Raw genomic sequence first — 23,191 nt, 5'->3', positions numbered from 1 at the left:
GTTCTAGTCTTTATATTTCTATTTGTGAAAGTTTTTTAAAGCGGTGTCGAAGCGTCTTTAGATATTTCTTTAATATTTATTACGTACTAATTAGCCATTAAATATTACCTTTTTAATGTACAATATTGTTGAATATAATAAGTTTTAAATATAATGTAGAATAATTATACTTTAGCAAGAACTTTTTAAAGGAAACATAACCTATGTTTATCTTTTGCAATGGATCTGCATTTCAGAGGTGTTTTAGATTATATTAAAAATTTCTTTACAACTGATAATGAAAGAAATAGAAAAAGAAGGTAAGTTAATTTTCGTTTGTATAAGTTATGACATTACTTATATTTAAATCATCGTGTCAATTGCAATACATATTGTATTATTTTAACTTGTTTATTGTATGATAAATGCTCGTTTTATTTATTTCAGAGCTGTACCAGATCTAAATATTGCATTAAGCCCAAAAATCGGCAGATACTCTCCATACTATACCAAAGAAAGAATTATTCCTATTGAGAGAGGTAAGAAATTATTTATAGAATGACTCTTAATATTTTCAATTTTTATATTTAGAAGATAAATGGTTTTCGTCTACAAAGACGTCCATAAAGAAATCTCCCCGGTTTCAAAAACCTTATAAGTCTCCCATGAAACCATTTAAAGTCATCGATACAGTGAATTTAGATGATAATGATACATTGGATATTAGGAAGCCTAACTTTAGGCCTGAATGTAGAAGCAAAATAACTTCTTCCACGCCATTAGAAACCAGAAAGAGTTTATATATGAATGGAAATTCTACAAGAAATGATGATGAAGATGACGTAATTTTTGTTACCTCGCCTGAACAAAAGCGAGATGAGGCTAGATTGGCAGGTTTTACCTATATTAAACCCAACTTCAAAGAGGATAAACCACTGTTTCATATTGGTAATATAATAATAATTTAATATGCTATAATGATTATATTTTTTGGTAGGATCGGGAAGTGTACAAAACGGAACAAGACCAAAGGATCGCAGCAAATTAAATTTTTCAAGATCCTCACAAGATAATTCGTTCCTAAACTACTCCTACAGATTAGATGATAAATTAAAATACAAGAAACTCTTAGAGCAAGTGAGTGGTTCTTCTTTTAATTCTTCGGTCTATCACACACCACAAGGAAAATTGTTTGATTCTTATGACAAGAAAAATATAGGGGACAGATCGATTGATAAACCCAAGGAAACTACGAAAGAGAGAGTTTTGAAAGTATTGGATAGTTTGGAAAATGATGCTGTGGTTGTTAAAGATTCCGATTCTGAGGAAAGTGTGATTCTAGTGAATCCGCCATCTCCAAAACCAGACATTAAAGTTGACCCTGTAAATAGTTTTAAGAAAATCGTTGATACCTCTAAGTTTGCAAAGAAAGACTGGCTGGATGATATGTAAGTACTGACATTTGTTATGTCTAATTCACAATATGATCTTAAATAAATATTGTATGTTACTTTATTTTCCAAAATATTTGATATTTTTTGTCAGAATTTTTTCATTGATAAATTATTTTTTGTTTGTTTGTCTGATGAGAATTGAATAGATGACAATTTTTAACAGATATACCGTGTGCGTCTCAAAAGTGGTTCACCCCTATAACTTTTTTATTTTTTCAGATAAAAAAAACGCGATTTGGTGTGTTAGTGTATGAAATATGATTGATTGTCATAATATTCAATTGTTTTTGGTCACTTAGTGTTTCACCGTAGTCATTTAGTCATTTCTTTCTTTTCATTTAGTCTTTTCACCATAGTCTTTTTAGTCATTTCTACAACAAAATAAAAACACTAAATCACCACAATACATGTGTTAGTTTATTGTAATATAAGTGAACTGTTAGTTTATAATCATCTGCTGATGATGCTAACATGGTTAACGAAACGCGCTTCCAGTGTAAAAGTAAAAGTGTTTTGGTGTATTGTGGTGATTTAGTGTTTTTATTTTGTTGTGTAACACCAAAGGTTCCAACCCTCAACTGTAATCATTTCTACAACTTTTGATTTTTAAAAGGCACCCTTGGTATTTTTTACTTTATTTGATAGAAAATTACATTCTGAATAGAATGACATCATATTATGTCAACTTATCACATTCTCGCGTAATAAAAAATTGTATTTTAAAATTCAATCTAGAGTGCCATGGCTATGTTAAAAACACTAATTCTTAATAAAATAAAATAAAATAATATATTTACGGACCAGCCATTTAAATGTACAGGGTGAGTCAACGATAGAGTAAAGTCCATTATTTCATTTGTTTCAAGGTTTACAAAAAAATGTTAAATATAAAAGTTATAGAGAAGTTTAAGATACACATTTTAAAATTATTATAGAGTATACAGGGTGCTTCAAAAAAGTGTGGCGAATATAACATATGTTTTTTTAAATGCAACACCCTATTTTTTATATAATTTTTAGATTCTGCGTAAAATTCCATAACTTTGTTATATATAATGTTATATACCTAAAATTAATAGTTTTCGTAATATTTAAATTTGTTTAAACAAATGTTAGATTTCAGTGTGATAAAAAATTGTCAGTGACGCCGTTGTTTCTGAAGTTGGACAACTAAAATTTGGTAGGAAAAATTTATAAAGAGGAAGAAAAAGATATATGTTAGATGCTACAGGGTGTTCAAAATATATTTATAAATTTCAACTATTTAAAATTAAAACAATTCAAATTTTTTAAATGGTACACCTTATATATTATCATTTTTTCTGATAGATTTTGCAAAATTCTACAACTTTTATAAGGTAAACTAATATACCAATTTTTAATAGTTTGCGACTTATTCTGAATTATTCAATTTTTACTCTGTTTTTTTTTTAATTCATTTATGGCTAAAACATCATGGTTGCCATGACAAAACAAAAATATATATTATTAATCATTAACAAGTAGTTTAGTAACTAGTTACACACAATTGTTATTATCAGTTTATGTTAATTTACTTTACTCAAGTAATAAAAAATCACTGAATTTATTCGTGTATTTCTATATTATGAAAGATGACACTTGGATTTTCCCTTGGGGCGAATGCTATAGATTAGGATAATACCAGATTACCTAGTTAGAGACTACTGATATAGGAGTTTTCTTCGATATAAATTATGTTTTTTTCTTGTAGCAAATTGCAATTGCAATTCTGGTTTATAATTAATTTCGTAAAGCTAATATTACTATTGCCGCGAAACCGTCCCATTACACACTGAAAATATTTTCTAGTTAATCTACATCTATTCTTATAGTACTTAGCAATAATATATAATCCTGAAACAAAACATAATTTTTTCTTTTTTGTGTATATCAGTCAAATTGACTAATTCAATTTTCAGCAAAATATGTTACTATTACTTCGTCCATCTATACTTATTGTAACAAATTAAACTAAAATTCAAGTTTTGTTCATAACTTGCTTAACAGACATATCAAATTTTGAAAATTATTACTTTTTTTCATGGTAACTATGATGTTATAGCGTAATTGTATTAAAAATATGAATAAAAATAGAAAAAATTGGAATAAATCGCAAACTAGTAAAAATAGGTATATGACATACTTAATAAAAATTCAAGAGTTTTGTAGAATATATCAGAAAAAATGATAATATATAGGGTGTGCCATTTAAAAAATTTGAAATTTTTTAATTTTAAGTAGTTGAAATTCATAAATATATTTTGAACACCCTGTAGCATCTAACTAAAATATCTTTACAAATATCTTTTTCTTCATCTTTATAAATTTTCCCTACCAAATTTTAGTTGTCCAACTTCAGAAACAATGACATTACTGACAATTTTTTACCACACTGAAATCTAACATTTGTTAAAACAAATCGAAATATTTCAAAAACTATTAATTTTAAGTATATAAAATTATATATAAAAAAGTTATAGAATTTTACGCAGAATCTAAAAATAGGATAAAAAATAGGTTGTTGCATTTAAAAAAACATATGTTATATTCGCCACGCTTTTTTGAAGCACCTTGTATATTCTATAATAATTTTAAAATGTGTATCTTAACCTTCCCTATAACTTTTATATTTAACATTTTTTTGTAAACCTCGAAACAAACGAGATAATGGACTTTACTCTATCGTTGACTCACCCTGTACATACAACAATAATTATAATTACAACTAGAATAAAATCCATCACAACAGAAACTTTACAATAAATTACTACAAAACCACCGCCTTTACTTTATTCTTGAAACTATTTATATTATCACAGAAGAAGTCGATATCACAGTCTTTATCAATAATCTGATTAGCCTCTACACAAAATCTTGTAAGCGCAAATGACATTCCATAATTAGTTCTGTGAAAAGGTAGTTCGCTTAGTAAGCTGGGACAGTCAATCTGAGAGTTGAGAATCTTGAAAAGTGTGCAAATATCTATAAATTTTCTCCGATCTCCCAAACTTGGCAAATTCAATGAATACATTATTTCCTCAATTGCAATATCTTCCACGGGGATACCCATCTTAAAGCCCACAAACCTCAACAATTTTCTCTGTATACGTTCGATCTGCTCCACATAGATTTTATAATATGGACCCCAGACTGGGCAAGCATATTCTAGTATCGATCTCACATAGGCAATATATAAAGTTTTGATACAGTTTATGTCATTAAAATCAGTTAACGTTCTTTTAATAAAACCCAACATCTTTAACGCTTTGTTTGTCATGAAGTTAATATGATAATTAAAATTCAGATCCTTAACAAAGTATACACCTAGATCTTTCATCACATCAGTTTTATCTAAAATATCATCTTGAATCTTATAATCATAAAATAAAACATTTTTTCTTTCTGTAGAACTGCATTACTTTACACTTTGATATATTTAATGACATCCCATTCAACCTACACCATTCACTCAATCCATTCAAATCCTGTTGCAACTAAAGCAGTCATCCAGTGACTGAATTACCTTGTAAATTTTGAGATCATCCGCGTATAACAAAAATTTAGAGTGTGTAATAAAGTCGGTTACATCATTAATAAATATATTGAAAAGCAGCGGAGATAAATGAGACCCCTGTGGAACTCCGGACTCGACTAAAACCTCCCTAGAAGTGAACCCTTTAATTTTAACAATTTGTCTTCGTTCCATTAAATAACTTTTAAACCATGACAGAAGATTTCCACAAATTCCACACCTCTCCAATTTCTCCACCAGCAGATTATGATTGATTTTATCGAATGCTTTAGAAAAATCTGTGTAAATAGCATCGATTTGTTGTTTCTTCTCTAGAGATGTTTTTAATTCATTTTCATAGACTAATAAATTTGTAATTGTAGATTTTCCTTTTCTAAAGCCATGCTGATAATCAGTTAATATATTTTGAAATTCCAGTTTGATTTTGCTATCAATAATTGATTCGAAGATCTTGGCAAGTATGGAATTCTTAGAAATCGCTCTGTAATTAGTAATCTCAGATCGGTTACCACTTTTGAAAACTGGTGTTACATATGACACCTTCCATTGGTCCGGATATTCCCCTTTGGCAACAGATAGCTTAAAAAGAATACATAAAATGTGAGACAGTATGAAACAACATTTTTTTAAAAACATCACAGGAATCCTGTCGGGCCCTGCAGATAAATGATTATTTAATCTAAAAATAGCATTATATATATATCAGTTTCCTCAACATCACATCTCTCAATCACTACACTGTTGGTTACATTAAAATCAAGTGTGGCATGTTACATTACTATTATAGACCGAAGAAAAATGATCAGAAAAATAATCTGATATTACAGTACCATCATCGGAGGTTTCAGAATTGTAAGACATTAGATGTGGCAATTCAGAGTTCTTACTTTTTGAATTAACATAATTCCAAAACTGCTTAGAGTCACTATTTATCGAAATTTGTATGTCTTCAATATATCTCTTGTAGCATGCCCTAGCCAAGGCCTTACACTCCCGTCGAAAATGAGAGAAAACTCCATAATTATTCAACGATTTGGATTCCTTGAACTTTTTATGTGCAATCTTTTTATTGAAGATTAATTTTTTAAGTTCATTATCATACCATGGTGATGAGAATTTGGGTTTTTTTGATTTTTTTATGGGGATATATAAATCAAAAGCCATATAAACTATGCCGTAAAATGAATAGATATTTTCCCCAAGAATATTAGAATTCAACAAATTCTCCCAGTCATACAGGCCTAAGAAATCATTAATAGCTCCAAAATCCCCATTCTTGAAATCATAATATTCATAATCAAAGTTCAAGGTCTCCCCACGCTTCTGTGAAATACCAAATTCAAATGTTAAAGCCGGATGATACTTATCCAATGAAAGTAGAGATTGCTCTGCTAAGACTATCTCCGTCTCAACATTGCTGAGAACCAGATCGAGGTAACCCCCCAACACATTTGGAATTGATTAATCAAGGAGCCTTGGAAAAATAGATTTGATTGTCTAATGTTTTTAGTGTCTTATCCTGGCCAGTTAGAAAATGCTCAAATCGTATTTTTAATCATATCTCAATTTTTTTCAAAATGGAACGAGGATGACTCATTAGCATATTTGGAAAAAGCATTTTTTACAAATAATTTGATACCACACACTTGGTATTGCAAGTCAAATTTTCTTTACGAACCGCAAGTTATAATTTCAAATAAATGTCAAAAGTTGACATATGATATGTCATTCTATTCAGAGTGTTATTTTCTATTGAATAAAGTAAAAAAATACCGAGGGTGCCATTTAAAAATCAAAAGTAGTAGTTATTTTCGGTGAAACAGGAAGTGACCTAAAACAATTGAATACGTCAATCAGTCCTAATTTATGTCATATACTAACATACCAAATCTCGTTTTTATCTAAAAAAATGAAAAAGTTATAGGGGTGAGTCACTTTTGAGATGCACCCGGTTTATACAGTGTAATTAACTTTGAAATTAATAATAAAAAAAATGATTATGAATCGATTTTTTAATTGCTTAATTTCCGACAGGTGCGGCCAGTATTATATTATGACATTGTATAATGTATAATCTTCTCTCTATGTCACAGTGGCTGTGGTAATCAATAAATTTGACGTTTCGGCTATACCGGGTGCGTCTCAAAAGTGGCTCACCCCTATAACTTTTTATTTTTTCAGATAAAAAAACGAGATTTGCTATGTTAGTATATGACATAAATTAGGATTGTTTGACGTACTCAAATGTTTTCGGTCACTTACTACAAGTTTTTATTTTTAAATGGCGCCCTCTTTTTTACTTTATTCGATAGAAAATCACACTCTGAATAGAATGACATATGTGTCAACTTTTGACATATTCGCTTAAAAACAAATTGTATTTTAAATTTCAATCTAGAATGCCATGGCTGTGTTAAAAACACTAATTTTTAATCAAGGAGCCTTGGAAAAATATATTTGATTGTCTTTTGATGTTTTTAATATCTTGCCCTGGCCAGTTAAAAGATGCCCAAATCGTATTTTTGATCATATTTCAATTTTTTTCAAATGGAACGAGGGTTAATTTGATACCACACACTTGGTACTTCGAGTCAAATTGTCGTTATGAACCGCATGTTACAAATTCAAATTCAATTTCAAATATATAATATGGGAATATGTCAAAAGTTGACATGTGACATGTCATTTTATTCAGAGTGTCATTTTCTACCGAATAAAGTAAAAAAATACCGAGGGTGCGATTTAAAAATCAAAAGTTGTAGTCATTTCCGGTGAAACCGGAAGTGACCGAAAACAATTGAATATGTCAATCAATCCTAATTTATGTCATATACTAACGTACCAAATCTCGTTGTTTTATCTGAAAAAATAAAAAAATTATAGGGGTGAGCCACTTTTGATACTCACCCGGTATATTTATCCGTTGCGTATCTGAGGGACAAACTTTTACGACCTACATCGACAATGCTTCGAAATAAACTAAACCAAAAACCAAGCGATCAAGCGAATCGCTCGCCACTTACTACTTGCCGTTCATTACCAAAAGAATATGTGCCCTGCGCATGCAGCTTAAGCTACGTTTACGCGATGCAAGTTTTGCTTGCGCAAGAACTTGATTGCAAGTACTTGCTTAATGTAAACGGTGTTTCAAGTAATTGCTCAACTGATTGTACAAGAAAAATTACTTTGCAAGTAAAGTTGATCGACGGTCTACTTTTCTTGCACGCTAGTACTTGCAGAGCGAAAATTTTACATGTAAACACGTTGTCAAGTTCTTGCAGTAGCAGTTGCATGAAAAAATGGCCCCAAGCAGGTTGTCTCACGACCAAATTATGAGGGTTTTAACTATTTACGAAAAGCACGAATGTTTATAGATCGTTAGAAGAGTACACCTTAGTGTACACTATAGAAATAAAATTATGAGATGCTGCCTCTGAAAGAGTTTTGGAATAAATAGTTTTTCCTCAGATTTATCCATGGTTTTACCCATACTCTTGTTTTTTGATTTTTTCTAACAAAGTACGCAATTCATCACTTAACGTATGACATAAAATATTTACACCACATTTAACAATCTCTGTGGTATCCATAGTTCTTGCACAATAACTTGACTAGTGTAAACATACAATTTTAAAATGTTCAGTTGCAAGTACTTGCAAACAAGTAATTGCGCAAGCAAAACTTGCATCGTGTAAACGCCGCTTTACTGCTAGGCGCTTGGCGTTAACGAGTACTTACAACATGCGACGGACAAAAAACCGTATTTTTAAATACGAACGATATATCGCTCGAATGATCACTCGGTTATTGCAATCGCTTGATACTCGAGTACTCGATTATTGAAATTAATCGGTTTTTCCCATCACTAGAAATTACTCCCTGTAATGTTTATACTATATAGGAAACACCCTGTATAGTTAGGTATTAATGAGATCTTTTTGACAATAGACACCTGAAGAATAAGAGACAACAACATGATAACAGCTGAAATATACTGACATTAGATATTAGAATTTCCAATAGTTAAAATTTAAAATGGGAAACACATTATTTTTTCTATTGCATTTTTTTGGGTTAGTAAGTTGAAAAATGAACTTTCTGTTTTACCAACAGAATCGTTGTTTTAATTGTTTCATTTAAGTGGAAAATATTGATGGTCCTCTACAAAATTGATGTAATTCAAAATTATTTTGTGTGTTAATTTTATAATCATAGACATTAAAAGTACGAAACTATTTACAGTTTGGAAAAGCACAAGCAACAAGCGGAAATTCGCCAGAAGGAAATAGATGACTTAAGAATTTGTTCCAAGAAACAAGAAGAAATCAACAAGGACATAAACATAGAACTTCTGAGGCGCAAAGTAAACGATTGTTTACAACTTAAAGATGTCATTCTTCCTGTTATCGAGTCGGAACCAGAAACCGAACTACCACCGCTTACTGAAAAACAACAATATATGGTCGAAAGAGCGTTTAGAGGCGATCCTAGCGAAGTCTTGGCCAGGAAATTCAACCTTAACATAGCTAGGAGGGATCTGCTCACTTTGGCCGGGCTAAATTGGTTGAACGACGAAGTCATCAATTTCTATATGAATCTCATCATCGACAGGGCGAAGGATTCCAAATGGCCGAAGAGTTACGCTTTTAATACGTTTTTCTATCCGAAACTCATTAGCAGCGGTCCACAGTCTCTGAGAAGATGGACGAAAAAGGTGGATTTGTTCTCTTATGACCTTGTGTGTATACCGATTCATCTTGGTATGCACTGGTGTATGGCTATCATCGATTTTCGGGAAAAATCGATAAGGTAAGTTTTATTGAATTTGTTACTGTATTGTATAGGCTTGGTGCATTTCAGTTGATTTCAACAAATTCCGATCCCAGCGCACTCTACGGTAGAAATCAGAAAATATCAATATATAGTTCACGACGCCGCGCCGTCATGTCGATCGCATTAAAATAATATTGAAATCGGTGTTTTGTCATAATCTTTAAGAATTTTATTTTTTTGCTAGTACAGTTATTGAGACTATAAAACACTAAGGTAGAGTAAACGCCTCGAATGTTTGGGAGTAATTCATCGCTTGATGAAGTTAGAATCGACACGCGCGTTATCATTTTTACATTAAAAACGTAAATTTTTACCGCAGACATAGGTTTTTAAAGGCCCGGTCTAATCATCTGCTTGCGCTCCTCCTACTTATTCTAAAATGTTAGCGTGATTGAGAAAGGCAATACTATATCGCGTTTCTTTGATTGATTCGTTTTTGTGCGTCAGTCCATTGGTGTGCTTGCAGTGCGACCAATGGGACATTCCATTTTATATTTATAACCAAATATATGTTTTGACAAGACTTTGACAGTTAATAACAACAAATTACAACAGATTAAATATTGATTATTATATGATTTGAAAGACCATGGCACTGGAATTAAGTTTTATGTGACCTTGAACCGATTAGTTCACATGGTAGCGACCGATGAATCACTCCCAAACATTCGTGGCGTTTACTATACGAGATTTGTGTGATGTAACGCTGTTTCGGGTAGTAAAAAATAAGTGAAAAAGAATTCGAACTAGGCGTCTTGTTGTGTTGTGACAATTTCAAATGTTAATAAAATTGCCTAAAAAAATGTTAACGCGTAAAGAAGGGCGTAATTAGGGCGCTGCTGGGTGCAATAACATTCAATAACTCCACTTTCCCGGATATTCAACTCTCCCGAAACAACATTTTATAGCTTCATAATTTCTTACACCAATTTGATCAATAGCAAAAATGGATTCAAGCAGTTCGACGAAACAGGTGAGTAAACAAAGTCATCATCATCATCAACCAGCCTGAAGTGTCCACTGCTGGACGTAGGCCTCCCTCAAATCTTTCCACTCTTCTCGGTCCTGTGCCACTTGGATCCAGTTTCCCCTAAATCTCTTTAAGTCATCTGACCATCTTGTCCGAGGTCTGCCTCTGTTTCTGAGAGCATCCTGTCTTGGCCGCCATTCTAGTATTAGCTTGGTCCATCTATCATCCGTTCTTCTGGCAATATGCCCAGCCCAGTTCCATTTGAGTTTTTTAAGCAGATATATAGCAACTGTTATTCGTGTACGCTGTTTTATAACTGTACTGGGTATCTTGTCTCTTAGTGATACACCAAGCATTGCTCTTTCCATAGCTCGTTGGGCTACACGGTTTTTTTCTATGGACTTTTTCGTCAGTGTAAGTGTCTCTGCGCCATATGTAAGTACTGGCATAACGCACTGATGGAACACCTTCCTCTTTAAGCACATTAGTACACCGATTTTAACACATATCTTAGTTTGCCGAATGCTGCCCATGTTAGTCCTATTCTTCTTTATATCTCGTTCGTCTGGTTATCGCGACCAATTGTTATTTCGTGCCCCAGATATTTATATGAATATACTTGTTCTATATTTGCTCCGTCTACCGAGACATTTCCACTAATAACATTAGTTTGGTTTTTGAATAATTTATGCGTAGTCCAATTTGATCTGACGCCCGTTTAAGTGTTTCTAGCATATTTTGTGCTTCGTGTATTTTGTCTGTAATCAGCACCAAGTCATCAGCAAAACGCAGGTTATTGAGCATTTCCCCGTTAACATTAATGCCCATTTCCTCCCAGTTTAGTCTTTTGAACATATATTCTAATAGTGCTATGAACAATTTGGGGGAAATGGTATCGCCTTCTCTCCGTACTCTTTTAATACGGAATTTATTTGTGTTTTCATGTAGCGATACAGATGGTGTTGCATGGTCGTATATATATTTTAAAAGGTTAGTATAACGGGTGTCTATACGACATTCGGCAACAGTAAACAAAGTGCTTGTGTTAAATAGACATAATATACTATGATAGGATGAAATATAATTTACAATATTAATGGTATACTTATTTAATCAACTAGTGATTAAATGTTTTATAAACATCTTCTAAAATTATAATTATGTACCTTTAAAAAATTTCGTCATAGCCAAAATAAACAAAAACCGGTGATATGCTCGCTACCGTAGTTGAACTCTTCCAAAATTTTATTTTAACTGGAATAATAAATTATCATGCAAGTTAGACCTTCGGAAAATATCAAAATATTTACATTTTTATTTTTTTGTTTGGAATTTCCACAAATTACACTTTCTAACACTTTTAGAATTATTATACACTAACTTTTTCGTTTACTCGCCTTTTAAATCCGTGTATTTGTATGTGTTCGTTATTTACGAGTTGCGGAGAATGCACCAAGCCTATAGTCCTCCATACACCTGCGGACTTGGTCGGTCACGTACCAAAACTAGTATTTTGGACTGACCAATCTTACCCGCCGATTAGATCTTTGCCTGATTAAATCTTCCCATTTGGGACAAAATTCGACTTTTTATTACAGTTTTTATATAGATAAATGTTTATCGGAATAAAAAATACTGTATTTTCGCTAAAGAAAGAGCGTCGTAATAATAAAAATATGCTGAAACACCAATTGAAACCAAAATGGGACACTGCATAACTACACATTGTTCTTTTTTTAGATACTATGACAGTATGGGCGGCCCGAACAACAAATGCCTAAACGCGTTGGCCAATTACCTGGTAGCGGAACACCTCGACAAAAAGGGATCGAAGTACGACGTGAGCGACTTCATTTTGGAAAATATGGACAACATTCCGCAGCAGATGAACGGCAGCGACTGCGGCATGTTCTCCTGCACGTTCGCCGAGTTCATAACGAGGAACGCGAAACCCACGTTTAAACAGGACGACATGCCATATTTGAGGAAGAAAATGGTGGTCGAAATCTTATCCGGCGAGCTGTTGATCAAATAAAGTCTACGTAACAAACTTGGTTCGATTTGATATTTTTTAGGTTATGTAACATCCACAGACGTATTAAATGAGAGACAGTATAATTTATAGAGTGATGTCCTGATTTGTTTACACCATATAAATTTTATTTTCCTAGAGTTTTGTTTTTCTTGTAATTTTGTAGAGTGGTCGCAACTAAAGAGGGAGCTAGGAGCGTCAACAATGACGCGACTGTACCCGGTGTGGGTCAAATTGGACGCTTTTAAAGGGAAACACCCTTTTCTATAGGAGATAGACGAAAACTCATATTGGTGTCTGGAGCTCAATTTTTATCAAAAACATGATGGTGAAAACCGCACATCTATATCTGTTACCGTTTCGAAGTTACGGGGTGTTTTTCAAAAATGTACATTTTAAACAAATTGCTATATAATCCTCTTTTGCTATAGAAAAATTTTAATTAATAATTTAAGAATTATCAACAGAAAATTTGGTTTTTTATATGGGACACCCTGTAGTAGTGAGGCATTTGTGAGTAGTTGCAAATAATATTTGCAATAAGAGAGGCAGAATTTTATAACAATTTAAACTATACTTAACAACATCAACACATTTAAACACTATATTAATAAAAATTCAAATTAATAGCAAACCAAAACATGAGATTTTGCTACAGGTGTTCAAAATGTCGACCGTCTTCTGTCATGGAGAGACGGGACCGTTTTTAAACATTTCTCGCGGAATTCATTAACTCAGTGAGAGTGAAAGGTAATTTTAAGTTCTTTTCATTTAATTTAAAATATACAGGGTGTCCCAAATAAGAAATCAATTTTCCTGTTGATAACTCTTAAATTATTAATTTAAAAAAAATATACTTAAACCATTAAATTCTATGTAAAAAAGTGCTCTGGAAATGTTCTCATAAAAATTCAAAATTTTCCATAGCAAAAAAGTTACAGCGATTTGTTAAAAATGCACATTTTTGAAAAACACCCCATAACTCATAAACGGTAACCGATATCGATGTGCGGTTTTCACCATCATGTTTTTGATAAAAAATGAGCCCCAGATACCGATATTAGTTTTTCTCAATCTCCTATAGAAAAGGGTGTTTCCCTTTAAACGCGTTGAATTTGATCCACCCTGTACAGGGTGTCCCATTTTCGCGTGTTTTACAGTTTTTCTCGCTTATTGGTATTAGTGTAAGTACAAAGATGTGGTTTTCACATCACAGTTCACAGTACTTTTTTATGAAACTAAAGGTGCGGCAGGCAGATTTGTAAGCAGATTAGCCTTCTTATTAATTACAGGGTGAATTTGAAAATGTTGCATTTTTTGTCTCCGTTCGTGTTACAATTTATGGAAAAGGTGAAAACTGAGTCCGAAAGAGTTTTTCACATAAAGTAACGTAACTATAGATTTTCGCTGGGAACTACCATTCTTGAAATATAAGCCAAACTTTTATTTTATTAAATGTGATAGCCTGTATATTATTTTATTTTATTGTGTTTGTCTTGGTATGAGCTTTCTAAAAATATTATATGCTATAAACAACATAAAAAATGCATTATTTAACTTTTTAACATTAACAACAGCCAAACAAACCAATCAAATAATTTAGTCAACGTTAAATTTTGGTTACTGGCTATTCCACGCTAGTTTCTGTGTGTAGAATTATTGCACAAGTGCATCAAAAATATCAGTAACACTTATTAACAGCGTGTTATCTAAAAGCTGCACACACTGTTTATTTTCTGTGCAGTTTATTAAGATAACACAATGGAAAGCAAAATTATATGGTTAAATTAAATAAAATGAAAGAATACCTAATACTCTTAAATTAGGTTGATTTATGTTAAAAAGTTAAATAATGCATTTTTTGCCTTATTAATGAAAATATATATATACTACCGTATGTCCCCGGATAGCCTTTACAAGAGGAAAAACTTTTTATTATTGACATTTTGAGAAAAATGCATTGTTCATAAAAATTTCCGCTTGTTCTAAAATGGTTAATCCCCTTTATACTTTTCCAAATTTCCATATCGTTTTAGAGAAAATTAAAAAAAAACTTAAAATTATGGTTGATTTTTTCCTAGAAATCGAAAGTCGTTTGTATGGTAATATAATTTAGATTTCATTATTTGGTAGATCATTTTTGATTAACTTCATATGTTTGCTGTTGTTAAAGTAAACATTTTCCGATAAGTATTATCACCCTTTCTGTAGCATTAAACTAAATAAATTTTGTGCTTCTCTGACATTTTAAAACAACGAAAACTATGACGCTAATTAAAATTCTATCAATAAAAATCCATAAAAAAAAACGAAATTATATTACCATAGAAACACGTTTTGATTTTTAGGACTTCAACTGGAAAATTCAACTATATTTTCATGTTTTTTTTTTACTTTTCTAAAACGGTATGGAAATTTGGAAAAGTATAAACGGGATTAACCATTGTAGAACGAGCAAACATTTTTTAAACTTTTTTCTTTTGTAAATTGATTCTACTTGAAAAACTACGAAATTCAGTTTTCACATTTTCGATAAGTTATAAGAAAACCGCGATACGAAGGGGTCGAAAAATGCGACATTTTCAAATTGCCCCTGTATTTCAGAAACGCTGTGTCTAGATGCGCGTTAACGTGTACGAAAAATAAAGCTTCGGTGCACGCGAAACGGGTATTTTGCGTGCAATCTAAACAAAAAAAAACGATTAACCGACGCAACCAAAATACGCCGCAGGCTATTTAATTACCGACAGCTTCGAAAAAAATTAAAAAGCTGTAAAAAAAACAAAAAAAGTTCTACATTTGTCGGGGATCGATCCTAGGACCCCCTCTCTCCTGGGTGAAGCACAGGCTGCTTTCGTAACCAGGCTATAGCTGGGCATTACTTAGTGCAGAAAGCTTTCTAGTTTTTCCTAACCTAACCTAACGTGCACCTAGACATAACGTTTCAACCAGAAGGCTGGGACGAAGCTGTGTATAGTACATTTTGTTTCATAAAAAAGTAACAAAGTGATGTGAAAACCGCATCTTTGTATCTCCACTCATAAACGAGAAATCCTTTAAAACACAGCAAAATGGGAAATCTTATCAAACACATCCCTGTATAGTGACAGTGACCGCACTTTGCTTGCGTTTCGACAGTTGGGTAAGCCATGAGTGTGAGTTTAGTTATTAGTTTGTTCTAATGCTATAAAATAACATTTCGAATTATTTGGCGCGGCACTGCCTAACGCTTTCACCGGCAAAACATTTGACGCTCCTAGCTCCTTTTTTAGGTGCGACCACTTTAGTGTAGATCTCTAAAATCACATCAGCTGTCACTCGGTAGATATGTAAGATAATTTTTCTATTTTATTTTTTTAAAACAATTTTTCAAATGAAACAAATTAAAAGCTAAGGGTATTTGTGTAAGACAGGCTGTTAAATTAAAGTACAGTTTAACATCATAAAAAGTAAAAATATGATCTTAAAAATGTACTAAAGATGTGTTAAGTCAGTTTTGATTAATTAAAATTAAGTTATAATGTAGGATTATTGGCCTTTCTTTGTTTTTGTTATTAAATCCATTATTTATAATAATTTACTTGTAATTATTTAATAGTTTAGTTTCACGATACGACTCCTAAATTATTCTACGTAAGAAAAAGCAGTGTTACATTTTTTTATTAAAAACGAAATTTTTTCCTAATATTAATAAATTATGTACTTTCCAGAACTCTATTTGTTTTATGTTTTGTCCTTAATAGTAACTACCAGGAATGACCTATATTTGATACTAATTAAACTTTTAGTTACGTAATCGAGGGCGCGATTTTTAAATTCGTTGTTGCCAAACATGGGCATATTTGGCGCCGGGCTGACTAACTGGAATTTAAATTTCCCGCTGAGGATTCAGATGGTAGCTCTGCTGTAAAAAATATCAAGTTGTCACATTTATTTATTTATTTCTTGACATTTCATTCGTTTTGATATTTTAATTTGGTATTACGAGTTTTTGGTTTAAATGAATTGTATTGTGATACTTTAAGCTTAAAACTTTTTACTAGCAGTCCTTGCAGTCGAACATTGCTCTTTTTAGGAACTCTTTTAGTGCGAAATGTACAAGACAGCTTAATAGCCGTAAAAAAACTCATCGCAACTCTATTAGAATATTTTGAACCGGAAAGCGGTAGTAATTAATGGCCCTTTATGTCCCTTTAGTGCTGTTAAGGAGGTGAGTTTTGTTGATAAATAATAACTGTTTATATATTTATAAATAATTTATTTTTGTTTCCTAAAATACTAGCGTGTACCAGCGACTTCGTTCGCGTCGAATTAATCATTTGTAATGGTGATGATAAAGCAAAGCCAGAATTTCCATTAAAATACAAACTGGATAAAATTTGCGTATATTTATGTCAGCATGAGAAAAAACAATATGGCGATATTATTATATAACTTGGTAATATTTGAGGGGTAGTTTCATCTCGTTGGAATTTGACTTTCGAAAAATCCGTTTGCCAAAAATAAGCTTTTTACGTCAAGCATTTTTAGCAGAATCGTGGTTAAGAAATTACCCAACTTTTTGGAACACCCTGTATGATTTTTTAAAAAATTTCAAAATAAATAAAAAAAACCAAATAAATTATGCTTGTCCAAGCGTTTTCCCGAAAGACTAAGCGGTTTTTAAAAAATAAATATTGTAATATTTGAGGGGCGTTTTCACCCTCTTGGAATTTGAGATTCGAGAAACCCCTCCTTATCGATCCTCTACACCCCACAGTCAATCTGTTTGCCAAAAATCAGCTTTAAACGTCAAGCAGTTTAAGCAGAATCGTGATGACTCGATGGTCATATTTTATGAAATACCCTGTATAAATTTATAAAAAATCGTAAAATATGTAAAACAACAAAATAAAATATACGTGTTTAAGAGTATTTCCGAAAAACTCACCGGTTTTTAAATAAAAAAATATTTTAATATTTGAGGGATAGTTTCACCCTTAGAATTCTAGTTTCGAAAAATCCCTTCTTATCGAACCTCTACACCCTAAAGTCAATCTGTTTTCCAAAAATCAGCTTTTTACGTCAAGCGCTTTAAGCAGGATCGTGATTAATCAATGACCAGATTTTTCGAAACACCCTGTATACATTTTTAAAAAATCTTAAAATATGTAAAAAAACAAAATAAAATATACGTATTTAAGGTTTTTTTTCGGAAACTTGACCGTTTTTAAATAAAAAATATTGTAATATTTGAGGAGTGGTTTCACCCTTGTTTCACCCTCTTGGAATTGGAATTTCGAAAAATCCCTTCTTATCGAACCTCTACACCCTAGAATCAACCTGTATGCAAAATTGAGCTTCTTACGTTGAGTGGTTTGAGCAGGATCGTGATTAATCAGTATGTCAGTCACTTAAGGATTTTATATATTAGTATAGATTTTGATTAACAGAAAATAAGTGGGCAACGTTGTGCCTTCTATTGTTAATCTAAGGTTGTGCCGGCCAAGCTTAATCACGTGACTAAAAGTTTATTTGATATGAACTATATTTTATATTTAAAAGTACACAAGGTTTTTAATGCAACTTATTCATTAAAAGTTTTTTAGGATCAAATTTAGAGACAAATTTGAATGTTTAAATGATAATAAATTATTTTCCAGTTACTGACATATCCGATTTAATAAAAAGTAGCTGTCATATTTGTCTATATATTTTTTGATTTTTGGTTCTAAACATTTATTTGTAAAATGTCATACCTAAACATCGATCTATTTTATAGAAGGGGCACATTTTAGGCATATACCTTGCCTCCAGCTTCACCCCCTGAGTGAGGGCGAGTGACACCCTTAGTTTTTGTAATGGGAAGAGGGTCGAGTGATACCTTTTTAAAGGTCTCTCGCTCCAGATTATATAGTCCTAGAGTTTGAAGTTGCTAGTGTCATCTTTGTTAACACGACAGCTTGTCAAAATTCCTAATTTTCTTAGTTTTGTCAAGCTGCCATATTAACAGAAATTACGGTAGCAACTTCAAACTCTAGGGTTATAATCTGTAGCGAGAGACCTCTAAATAAATAGAGGAGATGGAGAATAAGGTCGAATAATCACTCGACCCCCCTTCCCATTACAAAAACTAGGGGTGCCACTCACCCCCTCTCAGGGGGTAAAGCTGGATGATGACGATTTCAAATGCTTAGACTAGTGGATTTATTTATCAAGAGAACAGGTTTTAGGCATATTACCCAGGATCCAGCTTCACCCCCTGAGAGGGCTTAAGTGTTTAATCTGAAAAATGATACCTCATATGTTTCCACATTGTAACCCAAAAGTTTGAAGCTGCTACCTACTGTAATTTCTGTTAATATGGCAGCTTGACAAAACCACAACAAAACTAATAAAATTAGGAATTTTGACAAGCTGTCATGTTAACAAAGATGACACTAGCAACTTCAAACTCTAGGGCTATAATCTGGAGAAAGATACCTTTAAAATAAGGTATCACTCGACCCCCCTTCCCATTACAAAAACTAAGGGTGCCACTCACCCCCGCTCGGGGGGTAAAGCTAGAGGGAAGGTGAGATGCGTAAAAAGAGCCCCTTTTAAAAAATAGATCGACGTGTTCATTTTTTGTACTAAAATCCTAGTTTAAGAAAATGAATTTATTCCATACTTTATGTACACACTGTATGTAAAAACTGCCTCCAATTATATGTAATAATTGCAACTATTAATAAAACAAAGGTTTATTTTAAAAAATATAAGCATAACCATAATAAATATATACATAAATAAATTACATAAAAAAAGGCATAACACAATATGATATGAATACATATTATTTTAACATATTAAAAATTGTACTTTATTGACTGTCTTCAGAAAGCTCGGCATCCAACTTTGGATACATCTTTCGCTTTTCTTTTTTCTGAACGTAACCAGGCCCTCGTTTTCCTTTCCTAAACGTTTCGATCGCTTTCAACTTATTCCTCAGAAGCAGGCTTTTGTCCTTTTCCTTCTGGGGTATAACTTCTTTTTTGGGAACCTTAGTCGATCTAGCGATTGGTCTCTTGGGTGGTGGTTGTGAGGTTGAAGTTGATGGACCAGGAAGCGACTCCTGTAATTCAATTTAATATTTACACAGTGTCCATCTTTCGAAAATGTTTTGACTCATATCATTGAAATCTCGGAAATGGTCATAATTTTTTTGGGTTGGTTTTAATAAATAGACATTTTTTAAAACTAATAACTGAAAAATCTACAATCCAAAATCTTTGTTAATTTTTAAACAAAAATACTCTATAATAGTGTCCTCTTTAAAATTTAGCATACTGGAATTTGTAATGGCTTTTGTGATATACATAGGCAAAACTAAATGTATTTTTACTCCACTGAATTGAGAATAATTTTAACTTCATGAAAGATAACGCATCTCCCCATACCAGCAGAGTGACTAGAGAATGTCTTGAAACGGAATGTGTCATAGTTTTGGACTGGCCTGCATGTTCACCAGATCTTAACCCTATCGAACACTTGTGGGACCAATTCAAAAGAGATAGAGCTGGTCAAAACAATCCAGGAAATGTTGCATAGCGTATTCATGCAACATTAGCAGAATGAGAAAACATATCCCAAGACAACGTTGATAATTTAATAAGAAGCATGCCAGCGCGGATAGAAGTTTACATATGGGCTAGAGGTGGCAACGCGGATTATTAAAATTATCAATTTTCTTTTTGTTTTTGCAGTGAAACTTGTTTACGCGCGCTGGGAGTAAATATTCAAGGCCGTGACACATGAGCTAGCGTCATGAAAAGTGGTAACGATCGAAAAAGTGGTAAGCCCAATGATAATAAAGGATAAAACAGTTTTCCCCATCAATAGTTTTTTAATAAATGTATAGTAGTAATGAATGTATAGAAATTTACTTATAAATTAATGAATTTGTTACAGGATGTTTATAAAAATTTAATAAAAAGAACAATTCAAAAAATACACTTTATTTTTAAAATGAAAACCTCAATTCTTGTTTATTTAGTTTATTTGCAGTAAAAAATAAAGGTAACCTTTATTTTTAACGATTAATGAACTAAGAAGAAAAATGGGGGTTTCCAGTTAAAAAAATCAGTCGAGAAGAAATTATCTAACATAATATACTCACCAATAATTTCCCTTCTAATATTTCAAACTGTTTTTCGGCATCTTTGTTAATCTTCTCTGCCTTTTCCTTAGATTCTTTTAATACTTGTGACAGTACTTTCATTTCTTCATCCACAGCTAGATCTTCTGTAATAGCCTCTTCAATTAGTTTCTTCGCTTTTTCTTTCCTACAATTTGCATCTTTTTTACCAACTGAAGATTTTGCTTCTTTCAGTGCCCTTCTCTTCCTAATTATGTTAATTTTTTCCGTTATAATATCATCTTCATTTTCTTCGTCTGGTTCAGTTGCTTCTTGAAGTGGCATGGCAGAACTTGTAGGGTCTTCTGGCTTTTGAACTGCATCAGACTGTGGAACTCTAGAAATTCTTGATCTTTTTTGTGGTACGACATTCTTTTCTGCATCTTCAATATCAGTTTTCTGATTAGTTTCATTATTTTGAGAACTAGCTCCTCTCACTGGCCTTTTCTTCCTAATTGTGTTATTTTTTTCCATTATATCATCTTCATTTTTTCCCTCTGGTTGAATTTTTTCCTGATGTAGCATTGCAGAACTTGAGGTTTCTTCTGACTTTGGAACTGTCTCAGATTTGCGAGTTCTAGAGCTGCTTGATCTCTTTTTTGGTGCTTCATTATCATTTTTCTGATTGGTTTCCTTATTTTGGGAACTATCATTTCCCATTTCATTAGATATTGGTTTAGATTTCAGTTTCTTCAATTGAACAGGTGCTGATTTATCTACCTTTGATCTCTTCTTTGAGGTATCATTTTTTTCCTCAGCTTCGTTATCAATTTTTTCCTTGATTTCCGTATCTTTTAAAGTACGATTTTTCTTAGTAAACTCAGGAGCTGTGACTTCTTCACCGTTTTCTGGTTCCTTAGATTTCTTTCCCTTTGTTGGTAGTTTTTTCTCCTTTTTCTTTAATTCCTTTTCATTAGTTGCTATTTCTGAGGGATCTTTTCCCATACCTATAAGTGCGGATTTGACTCGTTTACTTAAATCTTTGGTAGGCTCATCTGAAAATTAAAAAAAATATAAACATTTAATTTATTTATCAATATTTATAAGATATTGTAATGTGTATAGGGTGGGCGGATGTGCCAAATTGGACACTTTTAAAAAGAAACTTAAAAAAAACTAAACTTAATAAATATCGGTGTCTGGAACTCAATTTCTATCATAAACATGATGGTAAAAACCGCACATGATATCTGTTACCGTGTCATTAGCATTTGTTAAAAATGTGCATTTTCAACAAATCGCTGAATTTTTTGCTATGGAAAATTTGGCATAATATTTATGAAAACATTTCCAAAGCACGTTTTTACGTAGAATTTAATGGTTAAAGAAGAAGTAATTTTAAGTTCTTTTCAGTTAATTAAAAATATACAGGGTGTCCCAAATAAAAAATCCATTTTACTGTTAATAACTCTAAATTATTAATTAAAAAAATATAACCATTAAATTCTACTAAAAAGGTGCTTCGGAAATGTTTTCACAAAAATAAAAAAAAAATCCGTAGCAAAAAAGTTAGAGCAATTTGTTAAAAATGCACATTTTTGAAAAACACCCCGTAACTCCGAAACGGTAACAGATATCAATGTGCGGTTTTTACCATCATGTTTTTGATAAAAATTGAGCTCCAAACTCCAATATTAGTTTTCGTTTATCTCTTATAGAAAAGGGGGTTTCCCTTTAAAAGTGCCCAATTTGGCTCACTCTGAACTTTTGTAGTTATTTTTTTTTAAATATTACTCTTACTACTCTTCTGAAAATATACAGGATGATGCAACTAAAGGTAGGTTCATTGGTCGATTTAAAAAAAATACAGAGGTGGAAAAATTGACACAAAGTTGTTTTAATATTTTGCGAATATTCGCTGCGAGTTTTGAGTTTTTAGGTTATAATATATTTTTTTATATAATTATGACAATATAAACATTGGTTGAGAGGGAATAGACTAAAAAGGTATGAAAAATTGTACATAATCATTATATTTATTTTTTTACAATCTAATATCATTTTCTTTAAATTTATAGTATGAAATTCAATGTTTTGACTGCAAACTGGTAATGTTGTTGGAAAATTTCCAAAACCATCGAGAATAAAATCCTTTACAGATATTCTATGGTAGTTTCTAAAAAAAATTTCGAAGTTTCATCTATTGCACTAAATTGTGATATTCTCCTTGCTGTTTTTACTTTTTAAATCTTTCACATGTTCCAGTTGTTTTATG

At 32.0% G+C, this 23,191-nt stretch overlaps 2 protein-coding genes across 2 annotated transcripts in view; one reads left to right on the top strand and one right to left on the bottom strand.

Annotated features, from left to right (window-relative positions):
• Positions 1 to 4: 4 nt before the first annotated feature.
• Positions 5 to 12,961, top strand: LOC115877476 (sentrin-specific protease-like). Its single transcript, XM_030893629.1, has 6 exons — positions 5 to 299; positions 427 to 518; positions 571 to 927; positions 977 to 1,427; positions 9,229 to 9,795; positions 12,530 to 12,961. The coding sequence occupies exons 1-6, from the start codon at positions 220 to 222 to the stop codon at positions 12,822 to 12,824; spliced, it is 1,842 nt and encodes a 613-aa protein (XP_030749489.1). The 5' UTR covers positions 5 to 219; the 3' UTR covers positions 12,825 to 12,961.
• Positions 12,962 to 19,539: 6,578 nt separating this feature from the next.
• Positions 19,540 to 23,191, bottom strand: part of LOC115877473 (DNA repair protein complementing XP-G cells homolog) — a 28,180-nt gene continuing 24,528 nt past the window's right edge. Inside the window, exons 8-9 of the mRNA XM_030893627.1 lie at positions 20,959 to 21,971; positions 19,540 to 19,914 (exon numbers count right to left, since the gene is read on the bottom strand). Coding sequence (XP_030749487.1) covers positions 19,663 to 19,914; positions 20,959 to 21,971 — 1,265 coding nt within the window. The 3' untranslated portion in view covers positions 19,540 to 19,662. The remainder of the gene's footprint in view (positions 19,915 to 20,958; positions 21,972 to 23,191) is intronic.

This window comes from Sitophilus oryzae, unplaced genomic scaffold (assembly GCF_002938485.1).
Source record: "Sitophilus oryzae breed Bouriz unplaced genomic scaffold, Soryzae_2.0 scaffold_1494_pilon_pilon, whole genome shotgun sequence".
In the NCBI taxonomy this organism is placed as follows: Eukaryota; Metazoa; Arthropoda; class Insecta; order Coleoptera; family Curculionidae; genus Sitophilus; species Sitophilus oryzae.
The sequence above is the reverse complement of the archived record's forward strand: the minus strand, read 5'-3'. Positions and strand labels throughout refer to the sequence as shown.

What these genes read in the sequence shown, in the direction of transcription:
- LOC115877476 (XM_030893629.1), top strand. Translation starts at nt 220, where the DNA reads ATGGATCTGCATTTCAGAGGTGTTTTAGATTATATTAAAAATTTCTTT. An exon ending in AATTATTCCTATTGAGAGAG is followed by an intron (nt 519 to 570) that starts GTAAGAAATTAT and finishes TTTTATATTTAG; the next exon opens with AAGATAAATGGTTTTCGTCT. An exon ending in TTTCGGGAAAAATCGATAAG is followed by an intron (nt 9,796 to 12,529) that starts GTAAGTTTTATT and finishes TTCTTTTTTTAG; the next exon opens with ATACTATGACAGTATGGGCG.